Raw genomic sequence first — 24,674 nt, forward strand, 5'->3', positions numbered from 1 at the left:
CTATGTTATGCTGGTACACATAGACATAATATATACTGTCGTACCTACTGGTACTTCACTGATCACATGGCTATATTTTGTAATTTGTAATTTTGTATTTAAAATTGCATTTTGCTATTGGCTATTTGTTGTATTTGGCAACATTATTGATGAATACCAAACTTATAATATACTGTCGTATACATAAACCTATAATGGCACAAACTATGTAAAATGCTAACGCATGATATAGGTACTAGTAATCTGTGGTCTGGTTTATGTTGTAAAAAAAAAACAAAAAAGGGTGGCGTGTTTTATATACTAGTAATCTGTGGCGTGTTTATTTTGTGTAAAAATAGCTTTGAAAAATAGCAAATCTAAAAGAAAAACATTAAATACAAAATTAAAAAGGCTATTTCAACGTTGTTTATTACTTTGACCCGTGAGATTTCATTTAGAATAAATCTAGGAACAAAAATGTCCTCATATAAGGTATGTAGGGTACTGGCACCAGTAGTCAGCCTTTTAGTGGAAAGTGCAAGTATAAATGTGGATAGAAAATTATTTAAAATAGTAATCAAAAACCTTTTGTACTCATTCACTTAATCATTTATTAAACATTGTTATGAAATTAACATATAAGATAATTTTTCTCAATAAGTATTGAAAATAAAATATTTTTCAAAATAAGGCACATTTCCCCAGTACTCTAGCCATCACAACCCAGTTCTCGGCCAAATAGCTACCAGTAGTCAGCCTCTCCTTAGATGGGCCTCGAAAGAGACCTATGGAACTGAAACAAATAAACAATGCATGTCTGGTCTCTGACGATGCCAAAAAACTAAGAAATTATTTGGTAGGTAGGTGCTTCATAAATAAATGAATAAATTAAGCAGCGTAAGTTACTGATGGCTGAACACTGGGTATACCTCACCAGTACTCAGCCGTGGTTCAACCGTATCTAGTAAGGCGGTCGTCTACTGGTTTTTATATGGAATTATGTATGACCAGTACTCAGCCGGGGGTGGCCGAACACTAGATAATGTACAAGAAACGCATACCCAGTAGTCAGCCAACTCATTATTTTAATAACTATAAAGAAACTGTTCTATAACTCTCTACGATTTAGACGTAAAAAATGTAATAACAATATATTTTAATAGAACATGATACAAAAGTTAAGAAGAAATCACAATAACTCACCTTTTTGTCGGGCACTTCCCACTAAGAAAATTTTGGCGCGCAAGCCGCATCCTGGCTCAACTAGTGACAATGTCTAATTGGAATCAGATTACCATTTCTTGCAGCCACTTAGCGTCATTGTGACTTTCTGAACTGACCAATAAGAAGGCCAAGCTTTTTTTAAAAGTAACTTGATTGGTTAATTTGCAATAGAACGCTATTTCTATAGGTTTTTAGCTGGAAAAGGCTGACTACTGGTGTGGGGCTGACTACTGGTGCCATTACCCTAATGTATTATTGTTTCTTTTCTTATAAGAATTTAAATTCTTACGATAGCTTAACGTAAAATATTCAATGTTTCAGCCGATAGATTCTAAGAGGGAAGAATTCCGCCGGTATTTGGAACGTACGGGAGTTATGGACGCCTTGACGAAAGTTCTAGTGAGCCTTTACGAAGAACCGGATAAACCAGAGGATGCACTGGAGTATGTGCGCAAACATCTAGGCAATGACGGCGCAGATGACGAGCTCGAAGCTGCAAGAGCACGTATCGCCGAGTTGGAAGCTGAAAACACCCTGCTCAAAGGTGAAGCAGCTCCCTCTCAAAGCTAAACTCAGTCAATCTAATCTCAAACCTGAAATGATCTCATACTTATAGTTAATTATAAAAGAGAACTTATTACTGTTAATTACTACCAGAGTATTTTTGTTATCTTTAAGTTGTGCAGGATGCACAAATAAATTTTGGTTTCACAGCTAACATATTTCATTGTTAAATCCTTTAATGTAACAGTCAATAATTATGTTTGATGTTGTTAACCGTAAACAATATTATAATGAAATTAGCATGTCAGCAGTTTTGACTAGTCAATAACAAGTATATCAAGTTACATTTCTTATGACGTACTAAGTATTAAATAACAGTAAAGAGTAGTAATATAAGTCTGATGGTAGTTCTGTCTCACAATAATTAGTGTGGGATAGATCTAACATCAAGCGCAGTTAGTCAACCGAAGGATGGCGGTAAAACCATCAACGCTATCATTGATGGTTTTACCGCCATCCTTCGGTTCAGTGAAGAAATCCATGGTCATCAATGGGCTGCAGCATGTCAGATTGCCAATCCGCGTGCTCCGCGTGGCAATTATGAGCAAATGCCTCTTATGAAACGCACCAGAAAAAGATGGCCCCTAGTTCCCGGTAGCGGTACTATTCCTGGCCACGGTAGTGGCCATGGTAACGGCACTGCGAGGGGTGCTAAGAATCTCCGGGCTACGGATCGCTACCACCAACTACCTGGCGACGTACAACGGACGAACGCTTAGACTCGAAGACCACCTAGTCGAACTGGAGGTAGAATTGAAAAAAATCTGTTGGCACGTATTAGGGTTGTGCGAGGTCCGAAGACAAGGGGAAGACACCATGACTCTGCCATCGGGTCACCTTTTCTACTTCCGAGAGGGAGATCATACATCCCGGGGCGGCGTGGGATTCCTCGTCAACAAATCTCTCGTTGACAACGTTGTCGAGATCTCGAGTGTGTCGGAGAGGGTAGCGTACCTTGTTTTGAGACTCACCGATAGGTATTCTCTCAAGATAGTACAAGTGTACGCACCAACCTCGACACATTCCGATGACGAAGTGGAGACCATGTACGAAGACATCTCCAAGGTCTTAAATACCACCCCTAAGACCCACTTCAATGTTGTCATGGGAGATTTTAACTCCAAAGTAGAAGTACGAGCTAGCGGCGAATCTTGCTTGGGACAGCACGGTGTTGTGATTCGAAACCGCAGGGGGCAAATGCTGGTCAAAACTTCTCTCGAGGCGAATACGGAAACTTGTACGTAGAGATCTTCGCCGCTCGAATACGCTGGAAATCACGGAAGCGATTGAGCGGAATAGAGGGTCTAAAGTTTTCGTAAGGCGCCTCGAGTCATCTGACGAAGGTGAAGAGTAGCTGTGGCCAAATCGTTTCCTCACGAGGGTTCTGTCCGAGATCGAGGATTTCTATAGCCGCTTGTATGCTTCACATGCTTCGCAACCTGATCCTCGTGATGACGACCCGCGTGCCAAACTCACCCGGCATCTTTCTGGCGAGCTTCCTGACGTCAGTATAGGCGAAATCGGATTGGCTCTGAAACAACTTAAAGGAGGAAAGGCCCCGGGGAGGGACGGAATTACGATCGAACTTCTCAGAGCGGGAGGCGAACCCGTCTTGAGAGAGCTTCGTAAAGTCTTTAATTTTGTCCTTCAACGGGGAGTTTCCCCCGAAGAGTGGCTTAAAAGCGAGGTGGTTCTCTTTTTTAAGAAGGGCGATAACACCCTTTTTAAAAATTATAGACCCATCTCGATTTTGAGTCACATATATAAGTTGTTTTCTAGGATCATTACGAATCGCCTATCCAATAAACTTGACGAATGCCAGCCACCGGAGCAGGCTGGGTTTCGCAGAGGCTTTAGCACCATAGACTATATTCAGACCTTAAGGCAAGTTGTACAAAAGTCACATGAGTACAGGCAGCCATTGTGCCTTGCCTTTGTGGACTATGAGAAGGCTTTTGACTCTGTTGAGACCTGGGCTGTTCTGGAAGCCCTGCAACGATGTCAAGTCGATTGGCGTTACGTCGAAGTTTTGAAAGGTCTATATAATGCCGCGTCTATGTCCGTCCGAGTACAGGAGGCCACAACAAGGCCAATCTATTTGCATCGAGGAGTGAGACAGGGGCATATTATTTCCCCGAAACTGTTCACAAATGCGTTAGAGGACGCCTGCAAGACCATAAACTGGAAAGGACGTGGCATAAACGTTAATGGCAAGTACCTCTCACACCTTCGTTTCGCTGACGATATCGTCATATTGGCAGAATCGTTGGAGGACTTGCAGGAAATGTTGAACGACCTAAATGAATCTTCCCGGCGGATCGGTCTCGGGATGAACTTGGACAAGACGAAAGTCATGTTCAACGAACATGTTCTCCCGAGACCGGTTGCAGTTAACGGTGTCTTTCTCGAAGTCGTAACGGAATATGTCTATTTGGAGCACATACTGCAAGTAGGTAGACATAACTTCGAGAGAGAAACCGATAGGAGGATACAGTTGGGTTGGGCAGCATTCAGGAAGTTAAGCCACATTCCCACGTCGCATATTCCGCAGAGCTTGAAGACGAAAGTCTTCGATCAATGCGTGCTTCCCGTTATGACCTACGGGGCGGAAACCTGGCCTTTTACAGCAGGGCTAGCTCGTAAGTTTTCCGTCGCTCAGCGTGCTATGGAACGCGCTATGCTCGGAGTTTCTTTGGCGGATAAGCTTCGAAATGAAACAATTCGTCAAAGAACTAAAGTCACCGACATAGTGCAGAGAATCAGTACGCTGAAGTGGAACCGGGCTGGTCACGTAGCTCGAAGAACAGACGATCGCTGGAGTAAACTTACTCTGGAATGGAGACCAAGGCTGGGAAATCGGGGTGTAGGTCGACCTCCAACTAGGTGGGACGACGATCTCCGCTTAGTTGCAGGCCCATGTTGGATGCGAGTAGCAGGAGATCGGTCATCTTGGCGTTCATTGAGAGAGGCCTATGTCCAGCAGTGGACGACTATAGGCTGATATGATATATATGATGAAAGAGTATTTTCAATTTAAATAACAACAAAGCACAAAGATTGTTGGCATGATCTCATAAGTTTATTTAAATAAATTAAACATGTTTGAACATGCATGTATACTCCAGGTTATTATAATGTTACGCTACTTCGGATTGTAAGAATTTTGTCTTGTTTATACAGCAACACTGATCAGCTCTGTGTATTTCTTGACTTTGCTGGCAACACTCATGTCTACATATTTGTCACCAATGGATACCACCATTCCACCAATAAGAGATGGGTCAACTCGGGAAGTCAGTTGTAGTGTTTCATTTCCCTTGAGGAATTTCTGAAAATATAATAATTAAATTTTAAATAATAATACAATTCACAAAAAGTATCCATGAATATTCTATAGATATTATAAACATTATATGATGCTTTAACAAATTATAAGTTTCTGACAAAATAGTTACTATAAAATTCTAATTCTATTACAATATAAAGGCTCCACTGCAATAATGATGAATGTCCTAAGTTGTTACTTTAACCGATTCAATGCGGCGCACCTTTTTCAAGACTTTCAGTCGTGGCGGCATACAATTTTCTAGTGACACGTGAGCCGTGTCATACGCCATAGAAGTAAATGACACGGCTACCGTGTCACCCGCCACGTTCAAAAAGGTTTATTGTTTTTCTCGGTTTTTACGTGTTTATTAACTTAATTTGTTTAATTGAACCCAAAGAATTGATGTTACCGGAAGACTACGTTGTTTGGAGTTGAATTCGAGTAGTTTTACTAAGTTTTAACCTGAAAATGGCAGGTAAGCGATTTTTTTATTCAGATGTTCCAACCTTTTGCAATGTAGGTTTCAAAGTTAGAAAAATGAGTATATTAAATAGATCTGGGTTTCCGATGTAAATTATAATATGTTCGTGGATAAATTTAAAGAAGTTAGTTGCTTTTTTAACCGCCTTTCAAAAAGGAGGAGGTTATACGTTCGGCTGTGGATATTTTTTATGTGTGTTCAACGATTACTCCGCCGTTTGTGAACCGATTTTCAAAATTTTTCTTTTATTGTATAATACCCCATACAATAAAAGAAAAATTTTGAAAATCGGTTCCGATTGATCCGGTTCCGAGTTGGTACCATGTTCACAAAAGTGGTGGTCTGATGATGGGAACCGTGAGTAAATCTATACTAATATTATAAATGCGAAAGTATCTCTGTCTGTCTGTCTCGCTTTCACGCCAAAACTACCAAACCGATTGTAATGAAATTTTGTATACAGATAGTCTAAAGCCTGAGAAAGGACATAGGCTACTTTTTTACTGGAAAAAAGGGTTGTAAGGGGGTGAAAATACGAAAATTTGTTCAAATTAAGTTAGTTCCTAAAATTCATACTAGATGGCGCCGTGCGTCTCTTACATCGCGCTAACGCTTGCCCAACATATTTCTACAAGAGGTGGTATCATCATATTTTCAAGTTTTTTCGATTGTTATTTCTTTTTTACGTTATTTAATAAGTCAGTACTTTATATTATATACAGTGACGTAACCTTAAACCTATCAATGATAAATAGTTTATGGGTAAAGTTGTGTAATTGGGGGGCTAAATAAGCTTTAAAATTTGGCATAAAATATAAAGTTTGATTTTAAAAAATGAAATATTATGTGCACACTGCACAGCTGTTTTGATTTAAGGGGTTTTCTTTATAAAAGCTTTTGACACCAATTTTGTTGCCATCGCGCGCTATAAACTGAAGTCCACGCGGACGAAGTCGCGGGCAACAGCTAGTAAAAAAATATATATGAACTAGCCAATTCCATATATAAAAACTAAGTTTTCTCGGTATAATATTATATCGATTTTCGATAAATTTTATAAGCACGATAATTGGGTTCCAGTAATAAAGCTTATAGGTACGATACCACTTTTAACCGCAGGGAAACGTTTTATTCCTATGGATAAGGAAGTTTGCAGAAACAGCTAGTTAGAAATATTTTCGAAAGAAACAACTTAGATTAAAACAAAAATGGGTAGTGGACTAGTAATACTTTGATGTCAATGCTAGTATTTTTCTACATTATTGTTTAAAAAAAATTGCGAGAACTTGAAAGTCTAAAATAATATAGAATAATATGGGCTCCCAATATTACTTCTTTATTTTCTAAAAAGTTTACTACTAAAAAGCCCGGCCGCACATTATCCAAATTTCAGACCAGAAAAATACATTTTGACACGTCAGAATTCTGATAGTATGCGGGGTCCACAACAAAATGTATGAACAGAGTGCGTTACGGTGGAGGTCCGGCGGGCGTACGGCCAGGCTAAAAAAGAAGACAGCCCCTACTTTTTTCAGTTCACAGAATATTCAGAAACGAAGCCTATATGCTTGTTTACATGGAAAATTAAGAAGTTTTGTTCGGAGTAGAACCTTCTAAAGTGTAATTTGAGGGAGATACAATCACACACACATCTAAATGACACGGCTCACGTGTCATACGCTGCACGTTAAAAACCCATAATACGGCTGCCGTGTAATCTGCAATGAATGCACTTTTTAAAAAAGGTTGACAGCCCCTACTTTTTTTCAAATTTACAGAATATCCAGAGGTGAAGCCTATAGGCTTTTTCTATATGGAAAATTAAGATGATTTTGTTCAGAGTAGATCCTTCTAAAGTGTAATTTGAGGAAGAGACAAGCGTTTTTTAAATGACACGGCTCACATGTCATACCCCACACGTTAAAAACATGTTAGACACGCCCGTGTCATCCGCACTGAATCGGTTAAGATATCTGGGTTTTAAAATTTAGAATGGTATAACAAAACTTGGAATTATTATTTTGAAGGTTGCTGACGCTGACCCCTGTGACATTGAGCGTTATAGCCATGTAGCCGAAATATAAAAAACATATTTATCACGAAACTATAAGCGATATTGCTAATTTTGTAAATATATTTTAAAGATATTATTTCAAGTGACCGAATGGCATTACTTGTGATTAAATTTTTTGGGACGTTCATCATTATAATTATTGCAGTAGACCCTTCATATTATGTTGTCAAATGAATTATAAAGCAAACATTACTTACCCCAATTTAAAAGACTAGAGTTTAGGAAAGTAGTTTCATTACCTTAAGAGCAGCTTCTAAGCTCTGTTTCTGTGCTGGGTCCAAGGGTTTAGCGGTGACTACTTCACATGTGACCTCACCACGGTGAGCGGCCATCATTATTTTGAATGCATTGATCACGGTCTCCAATTTGCCCAGGCGACCATTTTCAGCCATGAGTCCCAACAAGTTGCCTGTAGTTGGGGATAGGCTGATCTGAAAATATAATAATATTATGTTATTATTTTTATTGAAATCGCTAGTTAGTGGTTAACAAAATTATGTTTGTTGATGTTCTCCAGTAAAATTAGAACAAAGTATTGTAGTAAACAAAATATATTTGAAAGAAATTGTTATAATTTTTCAACATTCCTATGCAAATCAGGGACCTAAGTAGTTTAGTTGCGTTATGTCAAACCCAGCTGACAGATCACAATTAACATTGAATTGACATATTCGACCAAATAATGTTGGTCTGTCAATTGCATACGAATCAACTTCCTCGATGGTACAATGTCAGTTAACCCTTCAGTAAGTGCCAAAATCTTTGCAAAAATGTAGGGTACGTGGTTTGCAAAAAAAAAATGGCACCCGGCCTACCCTCTTTGTACAAATAATGTAATAACCTTACATCTAATCCATATTTTATGTTTATGTGAAAAATATTATAATATATGTTAAATTTTCTATCTATCAAGCCATCATAATATAGTATTTAGTCAGATGTGATATTTGTCTCATCACTATAAACTTTTAAATCTATGTTTCTAACTATTTCGCAACAAATATATTAATACATTATTATAATCTCAATAACACAGAGCTATACAAACTGTTTATGTAAACAATTCTTTGAAATAACTTAACTTGTTATCAATAAACAGATAAGAGATAAGAGTAATAAAACCGGTTTTGGTATTATACACAAGCAAACTTCGTCCTTAGTGCAATACAAATAAAGTTCAAAATGGCCGCGGCCGGCAAAAAGCCGTTATAAATAGGTAATTTTATCTTGATTATTTTACTAAAACGATACTATTATATACTATTACTAGGATCTAAATTGTTTTGTACACGATAATATACGCTTTTAACGTCAATTATTTACAAAAATATTAAACAAATCGCGTTCAAATCACATAAATAAAAACCAAATTTTCTCGTGTAAACTAGAAGTTATTACGATGTAAGTATTTCTTTCAAATGATTATCTAAAACTATTTATAAATTATAATTAATAAATTAAACTATTTTACTACTTACATTCGTTAAATCCATCAATAATATCAAACAAACAACACAACATGGCAGAACACACACGAAAAATTCACGATTTTCAAATGACTGACAAATATTCGTCGACCACAGATTGTATAATATTTTGCATTCAGAATGTGGCAAATTTATCGTAGATCATAACTAACCAAACTTCTTCATACAAAAGTAGTCTCTAAGTCAACGAAATACGTAATTCAATCGAACGAAAGAGCGCGGCCACATCCGGCCGCTTGGGTGTAGACGGAATGGCTGCAGTATAATCTGTGGCGGCCGGATCCGGCCGCTTGGGGATTAAAAGGTTAAAAGCCAGCAGTAATAAGAATAAACTTAATTTGCCAATTCAGCTAGGTTGCATTTGTGTAACAAAATTGATTACAGTCTACAATGTTACAAAATACATAAAATGAGAAGTATATTCCTTCAAGAAGCACCGGTGATCGCAACAATAGAATACAATAGCATTTTCAAGAATCCGCAATCAAAGGAATGTTTACACATTGCAACAAGTCAAAAAATTTACTTATTAACCCATCAAGCCCCATAAGGACACCGGTGACCATATCCAAGAATCCGCGATCGAAGGATTAATTTGTAAATTCAGCAGTGTAACTATCGGGTGTAAATATACTGAATTTGAATACCTTAGTAGCGACATGTTTTAGGGCTTCCGCTTTGAGGCTCCTCTTAATGGTCGGATTAATGATGAACTCTTTTAAATTGGCATCAGTTTTCATGGACTGTTGGAATTGCGTCAACTCCTTTTCAACTGCGTCCAAACTCTTGGTCTTGGACGCTGCGGAATACAGAGCAGACGCATATCTACCCTCCAAACCAAAAACTTGTACAGGAGGCTTGACCAGCTGAGCGGCGGCCGATGATGTGCTCAACGAGCGAATCTGGATATGTTACGTAATAAATTATAACAGTATTTTTATGAAGAAATATATTTATTATAAATGTGTAACAGAATAGTAATTACCAGCATGTTCGTCTTCATTACCGACATGGTTTTGTGTTAGCTTTAGTTTTCTTTTATTCAATTTACAGTAATTTTTCTAACCCAAAACCCTATACGACACAAGACACTGACAGACAAAGTGACATTGAGGGAATTTTTTTTTTCTTATTATGGCACTTCGGCTAATTAACCATGGCAGTGTAGATAAATAGATACAGACGATAAGTGGTCCAAGTAACCAAGTTCCAACGAACACCTTTAAACTTTAAAGTTTAAACAGAGCAATCGTGCGGGGTAAGACTTGAGAGGCGCGGTAGCGATACCAAGCTGCCATACACTCGTTTGGTATATGGTCTGGGGTTGACGCTTCTTAATTTAATTGTTTTAACTTTTAAGTGGTTTGCGAATTGCGAGTTGCGACCGACAGTGTTTCGTTTGAGTTGTTTTTTTTTACATTTAAACATTATTTTACATTTTTAAAATTTAAATATAATTAAAACGTACATATCAATTTTGATATAATATATCAAGCATAAATATAATTATGTATATATAAATAATATAATATAGGTTATATAGGTTAGGTATATCATGCGAACCCTAATCTTTTGTATACGCATTTGTATTTTTATAATAAAACTCCTTAATAATACTTCTATATCTATTTTTTTGTTTTATTCCTAGTATTTATACGTGGGAGAGCCATGCTTCGGCACGAATGGGCCGGCTCGACCGGAGAAATACCATGTTCTCACAGAAAACCGACGTGAAACAGCGCTAGCGCTGTGTTTCGCCGAGTGAGTGGGTTTACCGGAGGCCCAATCCCCTACCCTATTCCCTTCCCTACCCTCCAAAATTCCCTTCCCATCCCTACCCTCCCTATTACCCTATTCCCTCTTAAAAGGCCGGCAACGCACCTGCAGCTCTTCTGATGCTGCGAGTGTCCATGGGCGACGGAAGTTGCTTTCCATCAGGTGACCCATTGCTCGTTTGCCCCCTCATTTCATAAAAAAAAAAAACTCCAGTCTACTAGTCATATGAAAAGCGGCATTTCGCGCGACTTCAAAGGCGTTGGACCACTGTGTTTATTTATTTACACTGTGACCATGGCTTCAAAACTTAAAGATTATTATCAAAAATCAATGCATCATTGCTGGACAAAAGAACCTGCATATTAAAACACTCATAGGACAAGAAGAAGTTTCGATGAATGTCAATGTCAAAAGTTAACGCCGAAATTCTAAAAAAAGTTGCTTCCTTTCTGTAAAAGTAGCCACGCAATTTTACGGTGGTTTGTGTAATTAACTTAACAAAAAGTGCTACATTACATCTTAGTAACTGTAGAACAACAATATAACTGAAACCCTTCGAATACATAAGTTTTCATTTAAGATTATTGATAAGGACAAGGTGCAAACATGGCATCGAATGAGGGTCGAGCCCAGTCAAACTTGCATCAGCAAGACTTATCTAAATTAGTAAGTTTTTCTTTAATCTTTTAATTAAAACGAATGCTGAAAAATACTTATTCAGGTCAATCATTTTTATATTGATAGGAATGGGAAATTATAACCTCTACCTTTTATAACCTTAATTTTATGTAAAACCACAGAATATACATTAGTAAAACGTTATGATACTTTCAGGATGTAACCAAGTTGTCTGCACTATCGCCCGAGGTAATATCGAGACAGGCTACCATCAACATTGGTACAATTGGTCATGTAGCCCATGGAAAATCAACAGTGGTCAAGGCAATCTCAGGAGTACAGACTGTCAGATTCAAAAACGAATTGGAGAGGAATATTACTATTAAATTAGGTATGTTTCAAATTATATTTTTATAGCTTATAATAGTGTAGCAACCAAAATTTTAAAGCCGTTTATGTAGATAATTTTAACTTTTTTGTGTTGGCTATTGTAGTAAAGTAAAGATAAAATAGCAGTTGAATTTTTACTGTTATTATTTTAATAGATTCTTCTCTAATAGAGTTATGTAACAGTTTTTATTTGTTAAATTCCTTGCCTGTGTTGAGTCTCAACAAAATATTATATTTGTATTTGTAGCTTAAATAAGACTAAACACTTGCAAGAAACTAGTTTTTACACACAACCTTTGCAATGTACCATGTGAATAATAAAATATAAGGTTCTTTTATTCTTAATTTATTTAAACAAAATTTTTTTGATTTGTTTTTAATAAATCACATGGTATGTTGCAGAGCGAGTATCAGACACAATTCTAACATTGTTTCGCGACAGAGCTGATGAAAGGCAGGAAAATATGTTTGTGGAAAAATTCAGAAAAGCAAAGAAGAGGCCTTTCGTACCAGACTCTCCTGCTCCCAAAGCCAAGAAAAGGAAAACTGAAAAAGAAGAATCCAATGCCAAGAAGAAAAAAACTGAGAAGCAAGATCCTGATGAATTTATAATTGAAAAAATATTGGACTTCAAGTTTGATTCTGGAAGAGAGTATTTCTTTGTGAAATGGCAGGGCTATGGTGAAGAAGATAATACATGGGAACCTGTAGAAAATTTAGACAATTGCCCTGATATATTAAAGAGCTTCTTGATGAATGAAGAAGTTAGGCACTGTGAAAAGTTGACACAAATCAAGGAAGAAATATCTTTTGACAATTTGCTCAGTAACAAAAATTTAGTTAAAAGGCTACAAGAGGTTGAAGAAACTGAATGTCCACTATTGAAAATGCAACTCACAGTCAAATTACTCTCAATGCTACATTTACAAGAAAAAGATGAAAAGTATGCAACTGAGCTCGTTGAAAAGTGTAGAGATCTTTTACAATTATATGTCTTGACTAGAAGGCGATGTCGCCAATTAATACAACTTAAAAACTGGGAGGAGTATCTAAACCAAGTAGACACTTCCAAAAAGCTGTCAGTGGAAAATATTGTTGATTTGGCTTCTCCTCCAGAGAATTTTACTTACATTAATGAGTGTATACCAGCCTCTGAGGTTGTCATTCCTAAAGAACCTCCAATTGGCTGCGAGTGTGATTCTTGCAATTGTAGATCTAAATCTTGCTGCGGCTCCCAGGGTGGCCTCTTTGCGTACACTGTCACTAAGAGGTTGCGTGTTGCACCTGGGACACCTATTTACGAATGTAACAAAGCATGCAAGTGTTCATCAGAGTGCAACAACCGTGTTGTGCAAAGAGGAAGGAACATAAAGCTCACCATATTCAGAACGTCCAATGGTTGCGGATGGGGAGTTAGAACGGATCAGAAAATAAAAGAAGGGCAATTTTTATGCCAGTACGTTGGGGAGGTTATAACTTTTGAGGAAGCCGAAAAAAGGGGGAGGGAATATGATGCTAATGGTCTTACATATTTATTTGATCTCGACTTCAATTCAGTAGAAAACCCTTACACGGTCGATGCATGTAACTTAGGTAATGTGTCACATTTTATAAATCATTCTTGTGATCCAAACCTAGGTGTCTGGGCAGTGTGGGCCGACTGCCTTGATCCAAATCTTCCGATGCTGGCTCTTTTTGCTACTCGTGATATAGAGGCTGGAGAAGAAATATGTTTTGATTATTTACAAAAGTCTGCAGACGGTATTGATGATCCGGATATTGTAAAAGTTGTGAAAGAAAAAGAGGTTGAGGAAGATGAAGACAATATTCCTAGTGCTTCTGAAGCTAACACCTCAGATTCACCTGTATCTCCAATGAAAAATAGATTTGAAATCCAACAACAAAACATGGCTTCACTTCGTAACAGAACAGAATGCAAGTGTGGTGCTCTTAAGTGTAGGAAATACCTATTTTGAATTTACATTTTTGAACAAAACCATGTAAATAAGTAATGTTACATTTACCTTTATATATATTTTTTGCATTGTATTTTATTGATTATATTGTGGCAGTTAAAGTTTATTCAATGGTATTTTAATATGGTAGATATACTTTTGTATTTTACTGTTTAGATTTTACATTCATAGATTAAGATATTTTTAGTATTAAGATCACATTAGTGCAACAAAACGTTGATATCTGTTTACAAATTGTAATTACGAAATATCATAAACTTCATGCTGCATAAAACTTGAGTTTGTCCATATACTGTAAGTACAGGAGTAGTATATCAGATCTCTATATTTAGGATGTAAAGAGATTTGCTAATAAATTACTATTGCTGACTATGTATTATAATATGACTTTGATCTGACCATAAAAGAAATATATATTCTTTTTCTTTTCGAAATTTGTTACATAGACAGAGGTTTAACCAGTAGCCCTAGCATGGCCACAGTAGAAATACGAAAGTATATGGATAAACTGAAGGTGCCAGGTTCCAATATTTACGGCGGCTAACCGCGACCGACAAGAAATCAAATATAATACCACTTTATGACATACACTATAGTATGTATAGTAGTATACACTAAAAACGAAAGATCGGAACAGCACCTTCAGTTTATCTCCACAGTTTATCTTAGACTAGAGGTTCCGCGCGGATTCGCCCGCGTACGGCTTAAATTAGATATTTCACAGACAAATTAGTCCACAAAAAATAGCCTATGATCCTTTACATGGTCTACTTCTTATCTGTGCCAAATAACATAAAAATTGCTCCAGTAGTTCGTGAGATAAGCCTTTTCAAATAATTTCCACCACTATTTCCATGTTTTCCTCTATTTCTTCGCTCCTATAAGTCTTAGCGTGATAAAATGTAGCCTATAGCCTTCCTCGATAAATGGACTATCTAACACTAAAGCGGATGCTTCACACCACGTCAGTCTGGTCCCATGCTAAATACCTGAAGGACTTGTGTTACAGGTACCAGACAACGGAAATAAATTTAATACTTTTATACTATACATAATATATTTAAGATTTTTATTATATATCATACACATAAGTATTTAATACACATCCAGACCCGGGAACATTGAAAACTTTTTGTTCCGTCGGCGGGATTCGAACCCGCGACCCCCGGCTTGAGCTGCTACACACTCAACCATATGAGCCACAGAGGTCGTCAAATATTTATAGTAATATAATAATATAGTATTATAATATTGTATAGTATTTCGTATTTCTATTGTGGCCATGATAAGGCTACAGATCAATATTTCGTATTTTGTGCCTTACACAGTTATACATGCTGTGATTTACTTCTGTGAAGTTTCTAATGTTAAGATTGCTAAACATAATACATATTATTGTAAGTAGTTAAGAGTATTATTATTATTACTTCTATCATGTTACAGATACAAGTACTATGGTTGTATCAGTCTAAACATGATAGTGGCCTGATCATTTCATAATCATGGTTGTTGTTTGATTTTTTTTTTAAGTGCTAATCTGGTATGGAACGTTTTTATCTGTATACAACAATTAATAGAGTTTGAGTGTGCTACACAAACTTATTTCAAACTTTGACTTAACCAATGCTATGGTACATGCACAAAAATCAAGCCTCTTTGTCTCATTTAAGATTCTGATTATTATAAAATATATAATTTGCACTCTTATTTTGATTTTAATGTAGCATTTCACAAGCCTTCATGATATTGATAGATAACACTGTTATGAAATTTTTAATAATTACAATGATACTAATAAAATATTTAATTACTTGACTTAATGACTAAATATTTAATTAAGAAACATAATAGTTTCTGTGTTGTAATTTTTTGTTACACGAGTCTCTTACATAGTAATATGTAAAAAAACCTTCAAAGTTGTATGTTGTATTTAGAACTAGTTGATTAAAATTCATAAAAATTATGGTCTGATAAAGTATTTCTTTCAATCCTTTTTGCTTTTTAGGGTAGTCCGTAGTCAACCAGGAACCCTTATAGTTTCGGTCTGTTCGTCCGTCTGTCTGTCTGTCTGTCCGCGGTTTTGCTCAGAGACTATAGGACCTACAATTCGGCAAATGGCGGCATTGACCATACAAAATTAAAAAAAAAAATAGCGGTACTACGGAACCCTATATGGCGCGTGGTTTTTGCGTCGAGACGACTTTTAAATCTAATGAGGAAATAAAAGCTAAGCGAAATGTATTGATATAATACAGAGTATAACAGGGTAACAAGTGATAATTCTTTATGGTGTGTATGTTGTATACATTATACATAATATACTGTATACATATTATACACTGTGAAAGTAGCAGTGCTGGAAGAGCAAATTCATGGATGTGTAAGGGATTCATATTTCATACACTTAATAAAGTATTATCAATTAGTTTTGTTACACCCTGTATCTTGTGAGCAAATATTCTGTTATACTTATAACTTATACATTTATAACTTTTGTTATCAAATTTTATTTGAAACTACCTTTAAAAGGTATAAAATTCTACTTGTACAGTAAATATGAAATGAGTAACATTTTAATATGTCTTATCTTATAGCATGCTATACTGTCTGTTTACTTTAACATTAAATTCGATCAGCAGAGTATAATATGTTTTTTTTCAAGGTTATGCAAATGCGAAAATCTACAAATGCGACAACCCTAAGTGTCCGCGGCCGACGAGCTTCATATCCGGTGGTTCGTCGAAGGACGACAACTTCCCGTGCCTCCGTCCGGCTTGCAACGGCCGCTTCCAACTTGTCCGTCACGTCAGTTTCGTGGACTGCCCCGGCCACGACATCCTTATGGCCACCATGCTTAACGGAGCCGCTGTGATGGACGCAGCGCTACTGCTTATTGCCGGTAAGTTGAGAGCGTTTTCACATCACAAGATACGATATATCGTGCCGATAATTGGTCACGCAAATTACATGCTCGCCAAACCATTGTCTACCGTTATGTCTTCTCAATTTACATTCCTTGAATAACTGTTGATAAAGCCCACTTTGTTCATACAAAATATTGTCAAAATTCGATGCATAATTTTTTTTTTTCATTTTACAGGCAACGAGTCATGCCCTCAACCACAGACGAGTGAGCACTTGGCCGCCATTGAGATTATGAAGCTGAAGCACATACTGATCCTGCAGAATAAGATCGACTTGGTAAAGGAGGGCCAGGCGAAGGAACAACACGAGCAAATTGTCAAGTTCGTGCAGGGAACCGTTGCGGAAGGCGCTCCCATCATACCGATTTCGGCTCAGCTCAAATACAATATTGAAGTGAGTTGACCGCGGGCTCGAAGTTTTTTGGGTTATACCTTATATACAATTTGAGTCCTAAAAGTGATGAACTACGTTTTCAGTCTACCGACTTATTTAGGTATTCTTCATTTGTCTTTCTTATATAGTGTCTGAAGCGACTAATTTAGAGAAAAAATAATATTTTTAAAAGTATCAGTGTCTTACAAGATTTCATCGTAATCAAAACATATTTTGAGTATTCATTTCATCGTTAAATTGGACGTTAAGTCATACCCAATCATGCCGCATGCGTCACAGTCTCTTAGCTCTAACCTATTAGATGATTAAACTCCTTACTCTGAGGATACAGTAAAACCGCCAATGTTTTCACATCTACATTATTTCAGTCGCCTCCGTGGTCTAGTGGTACAGAGCGCGGCTCTTGACTCGGAGCTCGTGGGTTCGATTCCCGCGTTGGAAACATGTTATTTCCAAGTTTGGTTAGGACAATGCAGGCTGATCACCTGATTGTCTGACAAGTAAGATGATCCATGCGTCGGATGGGCATGTAAAAAGTCGGTCCTGCGCCTGATCTCTCGCCAGTCGTGTCGGTCTTCCGTCCCACTGGGTTATGAGAATAAAGGAATAGAGAGTGCTCTTGTGTGCTGCGCACACACTTGGACACTATAAAATTACTCCTGCGTAGCTGGCCTGGTTTCAATGAAACCGGCCACCGTCACCGAAATCGGTGTGGGAGCTATTATTATTATTATTTCAGATTCACTCCGAATATCGTCTTTGTAATATCCATGTGCTACCAATATATTATACACATTTCAGGTGCTCTGCGAGTACATAACTAAGAAGATCCCGGTGCCACTGCGCGACTTTACGTCGCCGCCTCGTATGATCGTGATCCGGTCGTTCGATGTGAACAAGCCCGGGTGCGAGGTGGATGACCTCCGCGGCGGTGTCGCCGGCGGCTCCATACTGCAGGGCGTGTTAACTGTTGGCATGGAGATTGAAGTAAGTACCATCGAGGAAATTGATTTCTAGGCAGTTGACGGACCAACCTCATTTGGTCAAATCATGTCAATTCAATGTTAATTGTTATCTGTCGACAGGGTTTGAAGAAACGCGACCAAACCACCTAGGTCACCCATCTACCTAGGAATCAACTTCTCTGATAGTTCATCACCATTAGCCCTTTTCTTTCATACAAACTGTATGCCTACGTTTTATTATTACGATGTAAGAAAAGTAGCTTGAAAAACTAGGACCGACTAGGGCTAACAACTAACAAGTATATAAATTTTCGTATTCGTGGCGCAACAATGCCTAACTCCGACATGGCTTGGCCGATTTTAGTGTCATTTAGTGTATTTGTAGAATGTCGAGCACACAGAAATGGATCTAGTTCGAACTACCATATCGCTCCAATTTGTATGAACACGAGCGTGTCACTTTTTTCATACCTACTGTGACGTCACAAGAGCGCTTTAGTGATGGGAATACCCACGGAGCTAATACAGAGAAGAGGTGTGGTAATCAAATTTCCTTAAGAAACAACGCGTGACAATTTCCGGGGTGAGGGGGTTTCAAGCTCCGCCCACTTCTCAATATTTCATCTATCGGCTAAGAGCAAAACTACTAGCTTAGGTCGATGTTGATGTTACTACGTAGTTCAGCTATCTTACACTAGATGTCAAAATTCTTAAATATTATGGGATGTACTCAGAACTTTAAAAAATGTATATTAATTATAATAAGGTCAATCATTAAAATTAGGGTTAGAATTTTGACCGAATTTTTAATGTAAAATAAGGAGACAAACGAGTAAACGGGTCACCTGGTGGAAAGCAACTTTCGTAGCCCATGGACACTCGCAACATCAAAAGAGCTGCAGGTGCGTTGCCGGCCTTTTAAGAGGTAATAGGGTAGGGAAGGGAATGGGGTGGGTACTAGATAATAGTTACCTAAGTACTCTTTTTCAAAAATTAAATGAAAAAAATTTTCGCGTGACAGGTTATCCGTGTCATACGCCATAGAAGTAGATGACACGGCCACGCCACGTTCAAAAAGGTTTATTGTTTAGTTGAGCCCAAACCATTGATGTTAACGGAAGGCTACGTTGTTTTGAGTTGACTTCGAGTAGTTTTACTAAGTGTTAACCTGAAAATGGCAGGTAAGCAATTTTTTTATTCAGATTAAATTTTTTTAATCGGGACTTAACGCGACTTATTTAAGTAGTAACGCTACTACGAGTACATACTTTTTCTCGACGTTTCGGCCGTGTTGCAACGGCCGTGGTCACGAGGGGACTGTCCCCTCGTGACCACGGCCGTTGCAACGTATAACGTGTTGAACGTATAATGTAAATTATTATACGTTCGTAGATAAATTTTAACAAGTTCGTTGTTAAGTTTTTTAACCGACTTCCAAAAAGGAGGAGAGTTCCAGTAATAAAGCTCATAGGTACAAGACCACTTTTAACCGCAGGGAAACGTTTTATTCCTATGGATAAGGAAGTTTGCGGTAACAGCTAGTTAAAAATATTTTCGAAAGAAACAACTTAGATTAAAACAAAAATTGTTAGTGGATTAGTAATACTTTGATGTCAACGCATTACGTGGAAAATTAAGACGGTTTTGTTCGGAGTAAAACCTTCTAAAGTGTAATTTAAGGGAGATACAATCGCTTTCTAAATGATACGGCTCACGTGTCATATGCCACACGTTAAAAACCCATAAGACACGGCTGCCGTGTAATCCGCAATTAATGCACCTTTAAAAAAGGTTGACTGCCCCTACGTTTTTTTAAGTCACAGAATATTATGAGTCGAAACCTATAGGCTTGCTCTACGTGGTAAGATGATTTTGTTTAGAGTAGAACCTTCTAAAGTGTAATTTGAGGGAGATACAATCGTTTTTAAATGACACGACTCACGTGTCATACGCCACACGTTAAAAACATGTATGACACGGCTACCGTGTCATCGCACTGAATCGGTTAATAAAATAATAATTCTGAATACAGCCTTGGCTATTTGTTAAATAGTTATCATAGATGACGACAGATGGCGGTTTATAAGTAGTATAATAATAAAAGCTATATAACTACGGTTTTAGCTATTAAATGTGTTTATTACTAAGTGTATAACAGTTACCAGTATTCAAGTATGATTATTCCAATAAAATTATGCAAAATTATACGCATTTTCTCTCTGTATTATCTTTCAAAGGTTTGTCCATCTAGTGTCAAGTAGTATAATTAACGCTGAAATCTGAAATGTTCTAGAACTTTTATATTTAAATTACATTTAAAATTATTTACAGATGCAATGTGATGGTATTTATATTATCAGAACGTCTGTCTGAGTAACTTTGACATTGTAAAACACAATACTTCATCCTTTCGTTGTTAAAAACGTAGAAAACACCAATTTATTGGGAGTCTCGTTACGTGTGCACCTGACAAACGCTGAAAGTGTACTGACTTAAGCCCCGCCCACAATGATGACGTCAGGACCTAGTTGAAAATCACAGTGCACAGTTGCTTAGGCCAGCTCCTCTTCGTATGAGCTCCGTGGGAATACCCGTACGCGCGGAATCGATTCGAAGGCATCGCCGCGCCCCGTCTCTTTTGCCACTTTAATTATAGGTATATCGATTTTTTAATCGATTATTATTCGAGTTAATATACAGAGGAATGATAAATCTAAAGATACATGCTTGCCAGGACAGCTAGTAATATATTATATTATTCTAAACTAAATCACTAAACAGGAACATAAATACATATTACATAAAATATAATAACTGAGTCACAAAATATCCCAAAGCGAACATTAAGAGTGTTTAGATGGTGACACATCATTAAATACTAAATAGTAAGTAGAATACTAGATGACCCGACGACTTCCCTCCTTATACAGGGTGCAATTAAACCTTCCTGACAAATTTTGATATGTTAAAAATAAAAATACACGTATTTTTTCTTTTATAATCACTCAGTACTAAAATGTTGTGAAAAAGCTTCCGAAAGTTATCCTAAAAAACACTACAATAATTAATGGATACGAGGCGTCGGCCGCGCGCGCGTTTGTGCCCCCGCGCGCGCGCGCCTCTCCCCGCGTAACCGCCGTTCATTCCCCCGCGCCGCGAGTGACCGTTCTGCAACGATTTTAAATGGGATAAAACATGTCATTGAAAAAAAATAACACCCAATTTTTTTTGGTTAAATGGACTCTCCTAATGATACATAAGCCCTGGAAAAAATTTGGCAGGAAGGTTTAATTGCACCCTTCGCTCGCGTGGAATTCAAATATCGCGTAAAATACATACGAATAATAAAACAACTCCTCCCCCCCCCCCCCCCCCCCCTACTCCTACTGAATAAATTAACTGACTTGGTATTGCATGGATCTCATAAATTTTTACGGTATAAAAACTGAGCTGCGAGACTTGGTTTTTTTACAGGATGTTTTTGATGGGATTTAGTTTATACCTCCTCACGATATTGTTAATTCCCAGGTCCGGCCGGGTCTAGTGAGCAAAGACGAGGACGGCAAGCTGACGTGCCGGCCGATATTCTCCCGTATCGTGTCGCTGTACACCGAGCAGAACGAGCTGCAGTTCGCGGTGCCCGGTGGACTCATCGGTGTGGGCACGCGGATAGAGCCGACACTGTGTCGCGCTGATCGACTTGTCGGACAGGTGAGCAAGAGTTACGTACGACTTGAGCGTGTTCACATCACACGATACGATATATATCGTGCTGATAACGTGATCCAAGAAGAGAGCGTATTCCCACTTAAAATGCCGGCAACGCACCTGCAGCTCTCCTGATCTGCTGCTTTCCATTAAGTGACTTGTTTGACCCTTATTCATATTAAAAAAAGCTATGATGATCGACTATAATGTGAGTGTACATCTACACAATATAATCATTCGCATTATAGTCAATCAGTGGTCAATCATCATAGCGGCTGAACCGATTTCGCTTTTTTTTGTTGTTTGCTAATATTGGAGAAAGGAAACAGAGAGACAAATTTTAAAAATTACGTAGATATAATTAGAAAATTTTAAATGGTGTAGCCCTTTTGACAATTTGAACTTCATCAATAAGATGCAACGTCCGTCGGGATCGCTAGTGGCAACAAATCATACTACATGTTAGTAGAGTTAGCGGGCCCCTAGACGAGCACGTATTGCGTAATATTATTGACCGTCTAGGGTTGATATTGAACATCGCGCACCTTCAATCTAATTGTCAAATAATCAATAAAATTGATGCGTGATATTGCACAATACCTACATTATACAATTAATTGTCTAGACCAGAGATTCCCAAACTCCTTTGTTTCGTGGCGCACTTTTAGGATATTGGTGCATACTGCGTACCCCCGTAAAACCGGCCCTGTCAAGTGTCAACTATAGTCGTCAATGACATTCTGTGACCTGACCTAACTACTTAGATCTCAAATCAAACTCTCAGTACTAACATAATGTCGTTTTCAGGTTCTAGGTGCGGTGGGTGCTCTTCCCGGTATATTCGTGAAGCTGGAAGTTTCGTACTACCTGCTCAAGCGACTGCTCGGCGTCCGCACGGAGGGAGACAAGAAGGCCGCCAAAGTGCAGAAATTGACCAGGAACGAGGTTCGTTTACTATTTATTATTTTCGAGCTCTGTATTTATGTATAGGCAGAATAGGCCATGGCTATAGTCCTAGGGGGAGCGGCAGCGTCCTAGGATGGCGGCAGAGTTCGTACTGTCGAAGAAATTGATACCTAGGCAGTTGTCGCTCTACGTCATGTGGTCGATTTATGTCAATTCAATATTAGTCCATGACCAGGCTGCAGGGTTTGACGTAACACAACCAAATTATGTAGGTCCACCATCTGCCTAGGAATCAACTTCCAAAAAAATATAAATCCGGTCCTGGTATTTACCCTTGAAGGCTTGATATGACCTTTATGCTAACGACATAGGGATCATTAATTAGAAACTTATGATAGTAATGATAATGAATAAAGAGATAAGCTCTGCGGGGCTAAAATGGTCGCTTTGAAGACTCATGATATGAATCATAATGATTCATTTTTCTAAAATCGCAAAATGCAACTCTGCTTACAATAATTCATTTCTGTATTTTTCTACTGATTTGAAATTTGTCAGTTTGACAGTTTTGACAATTCATTTGCTGAATTGATTGAGAGGAATTGCTAAATGTGACCATTTTAGCCCCGCTGTAGTTAAACACAACCTTTAACAAACATCCCTTTTTTAAAGGGACGACACTACGATGTTGCCACTTTTTAATTTCTTAACTTTTTTGACAGACTATAAAGCAAAATGAAACCAGCCTAGTTCATAATGGCATTTTATTAATATATTTAGGCTGCCTTTCCACTGACGCATACGGATGCTCGGATCGGCAATTTGTATGGGTATGAAGACGGATTTTTTTGAGTTCCCAGCATTGTTATAGAAAAAGATGTTCATTTTGACAAGCTCATTTGATGGTTTCAAGGATAATGGTGTTTACACAAACACTAATAAAACACAAACATCTCGTTTAATTTTCTGTCATCCACTTTGTATGTTTTCAGGCGTTGCTTGTCAACATCGGTTCCCTCAGTACTGGTGGAAGAGTAATCGCTACCAAGGCCGATTTAGCTAAAATAGCGCTCACCAGTCCTGTGTGTACCGAGATCGGAGAGAAAGTTGCCCTCAGTAGGAGAGTTGAGAACCACTGGCGGTAAGTTATTATTTTATATCTGGGATCCTTTGACACGTATTGGCCGACTCGACCAAAATGCCCTCAGGAAACCGACATGAAACAATACTTATAATACATAATATTGTGTTTTGCTGAAAGAGTTGACCTAAAGTGGTAGGGATTTTAGGGGCAACTGGCAACTCTTCAGAAGTTTCACATTTAAGATTGTCATCAGGTGATCTGTCGCCTCTTTTCCTGGTACATTTAAATATTCCTTTGTAAGATATTATATGTGTGGCGTCATTTTCTCAAGTTCAATTTTTTTTTGTGTAGGAACCTAGGTAATTACTATTTTAAGCTGAAAAATAACTCAAACATATTAAATATTTTCGTATGAGAGAATGATTTTGGTATTACGCGTGTATCAGAATTTCGATGGCACCCGGCCCCTTAAGCGTACACATGCAGGCGTGCGTTACTGGCATGTGTACGCTTCAATAGAAAAGCGCGTGCTTCAAAACGCCCAATTGGTACCTGCTCTTACATATACTTTTAATTTATTCGAAAATGAAATATGACTTTGAATATATTTTTCGTTTTACAGATTAATTGGTTGGGGTCAAATACAGGGAGGTGAGACAATAGAGCCCGGCAAGAACTAACCACCTTGTTTTATAAATACCTACCTTTTATGTATTTACTATCTTTATATTTAATAAAAAATATATCAACTATTTGTAATTGTTTATTTTTCACTTTCAAATAGTCGTAAAAAAAA

The 24,674-nt window shown here is 37.7% G+C and overlaps 3 protein-coding genes across 4 annotated transcripts; 2 read left to right on the forward strand and 1 right to left on the reverse strand.

The window, feature by feature from the left end:
- Positions 1-316: 316 nt before the first annotated feature.
- On the forward strand, positions 317-1,916 carry LOC121733878 (c-Myc-binding protein). The gene is made up of 2 exons (XM_042124279.1): positions 317-471; positions 1,525-1,916. Exons 1-2 carry the CDS (start codon positions 457-459, stop codon positions 1,771-1,773), a joined length of 264 nt encoding a protein of 87 aa, XP_041980213.1. The 5' UTR covers positions 317-456; the 3' UTR covers positions 1,774-1,916.
- A 2,904-nt stretch (positions 1,917-4,820) lies between these two features.
- LOC121733877 (ATP synthase subunit O, mitochondrial) lies at positions 4,821-10,250 on the reverse strand. The gene is made up of 4 exons (XM_042124278.1): positions 10,123-10,250; positions 9,785-10,039; positions 7,890-8,081; positions 4,821-5,095 (listed from the first exon to the last, which is right to left on the reverse strand). The coding sequence occupies exons 1-4, from the start codon at positions 10,147-10,149 to the stop codon at positions 4,940-4,942; spliced, it is 630 nt and encodes a 209-aa protein (XP_041980212.1). The 5' UTR covers positions 10,150-10,250; the 3' UTR covers positions 4,821-4,939.
- Positions 10,251-11,316: 1,066 nt separating this feature from the next.
- LOC121733875 (eukaryotic translation initiation factor 2 subunit 3-like) lies at positions 11,317-24,632 on the forward strand. Of its 2 annotated transcripts, XM_042124276.1 has the most exons (9): positions 11,335-11,579; positions 11,748-11,922; positions 16,560-16,796; positions 16,998-17,215; positions 18,017-18,202; positions 21,709-21,891; positions 22,696-22,833; positions 23,787-23,935; positions 24,501-24,632. In XM_042124276.1, the coding sequence occupies exons 1-9, from the start codon at positions 11,520-11,522 to the stop codon at positions 24,556-24,558; spliced, it is 1,404 nt and encodes a 467-aa protein (XP_041980210.1). In that variant the 5' UTR covers positions 11,335-11,519; the 3' UTR covers positions 24,559-24,632. The 2 variants fall into 2 exon arrangements, with proteins under 2 accessions (XP_041980209.1, XP_041980210.1); XM_042124275.1 differs by lacking the exons at positions 16,560-16,796; positions 16,998-17,215; positions 18,017-18,202; ... (2 more) ...; positions 23,787-23,935; positions 24,501-24,632 and adding an exon at positions 12,324-14,394 and having other exon boundaries at positions 11,317-11,579.
- Positions 24,633-24,674: the final 42 nt, after the last annotated feature.

This window comes from Aricia agestis, chromosome 14 (assembly GCF_905147365.1).
Source record: "Aricia agestis chromosome 14, ilAriAges1.1, whole genome shotgun sequence".
NCBI lineage: Eukaryota > Metazoa > Arthropoda > Insecta > Lepidoptera > Lycaenidae > Aricia > Aricia agestis.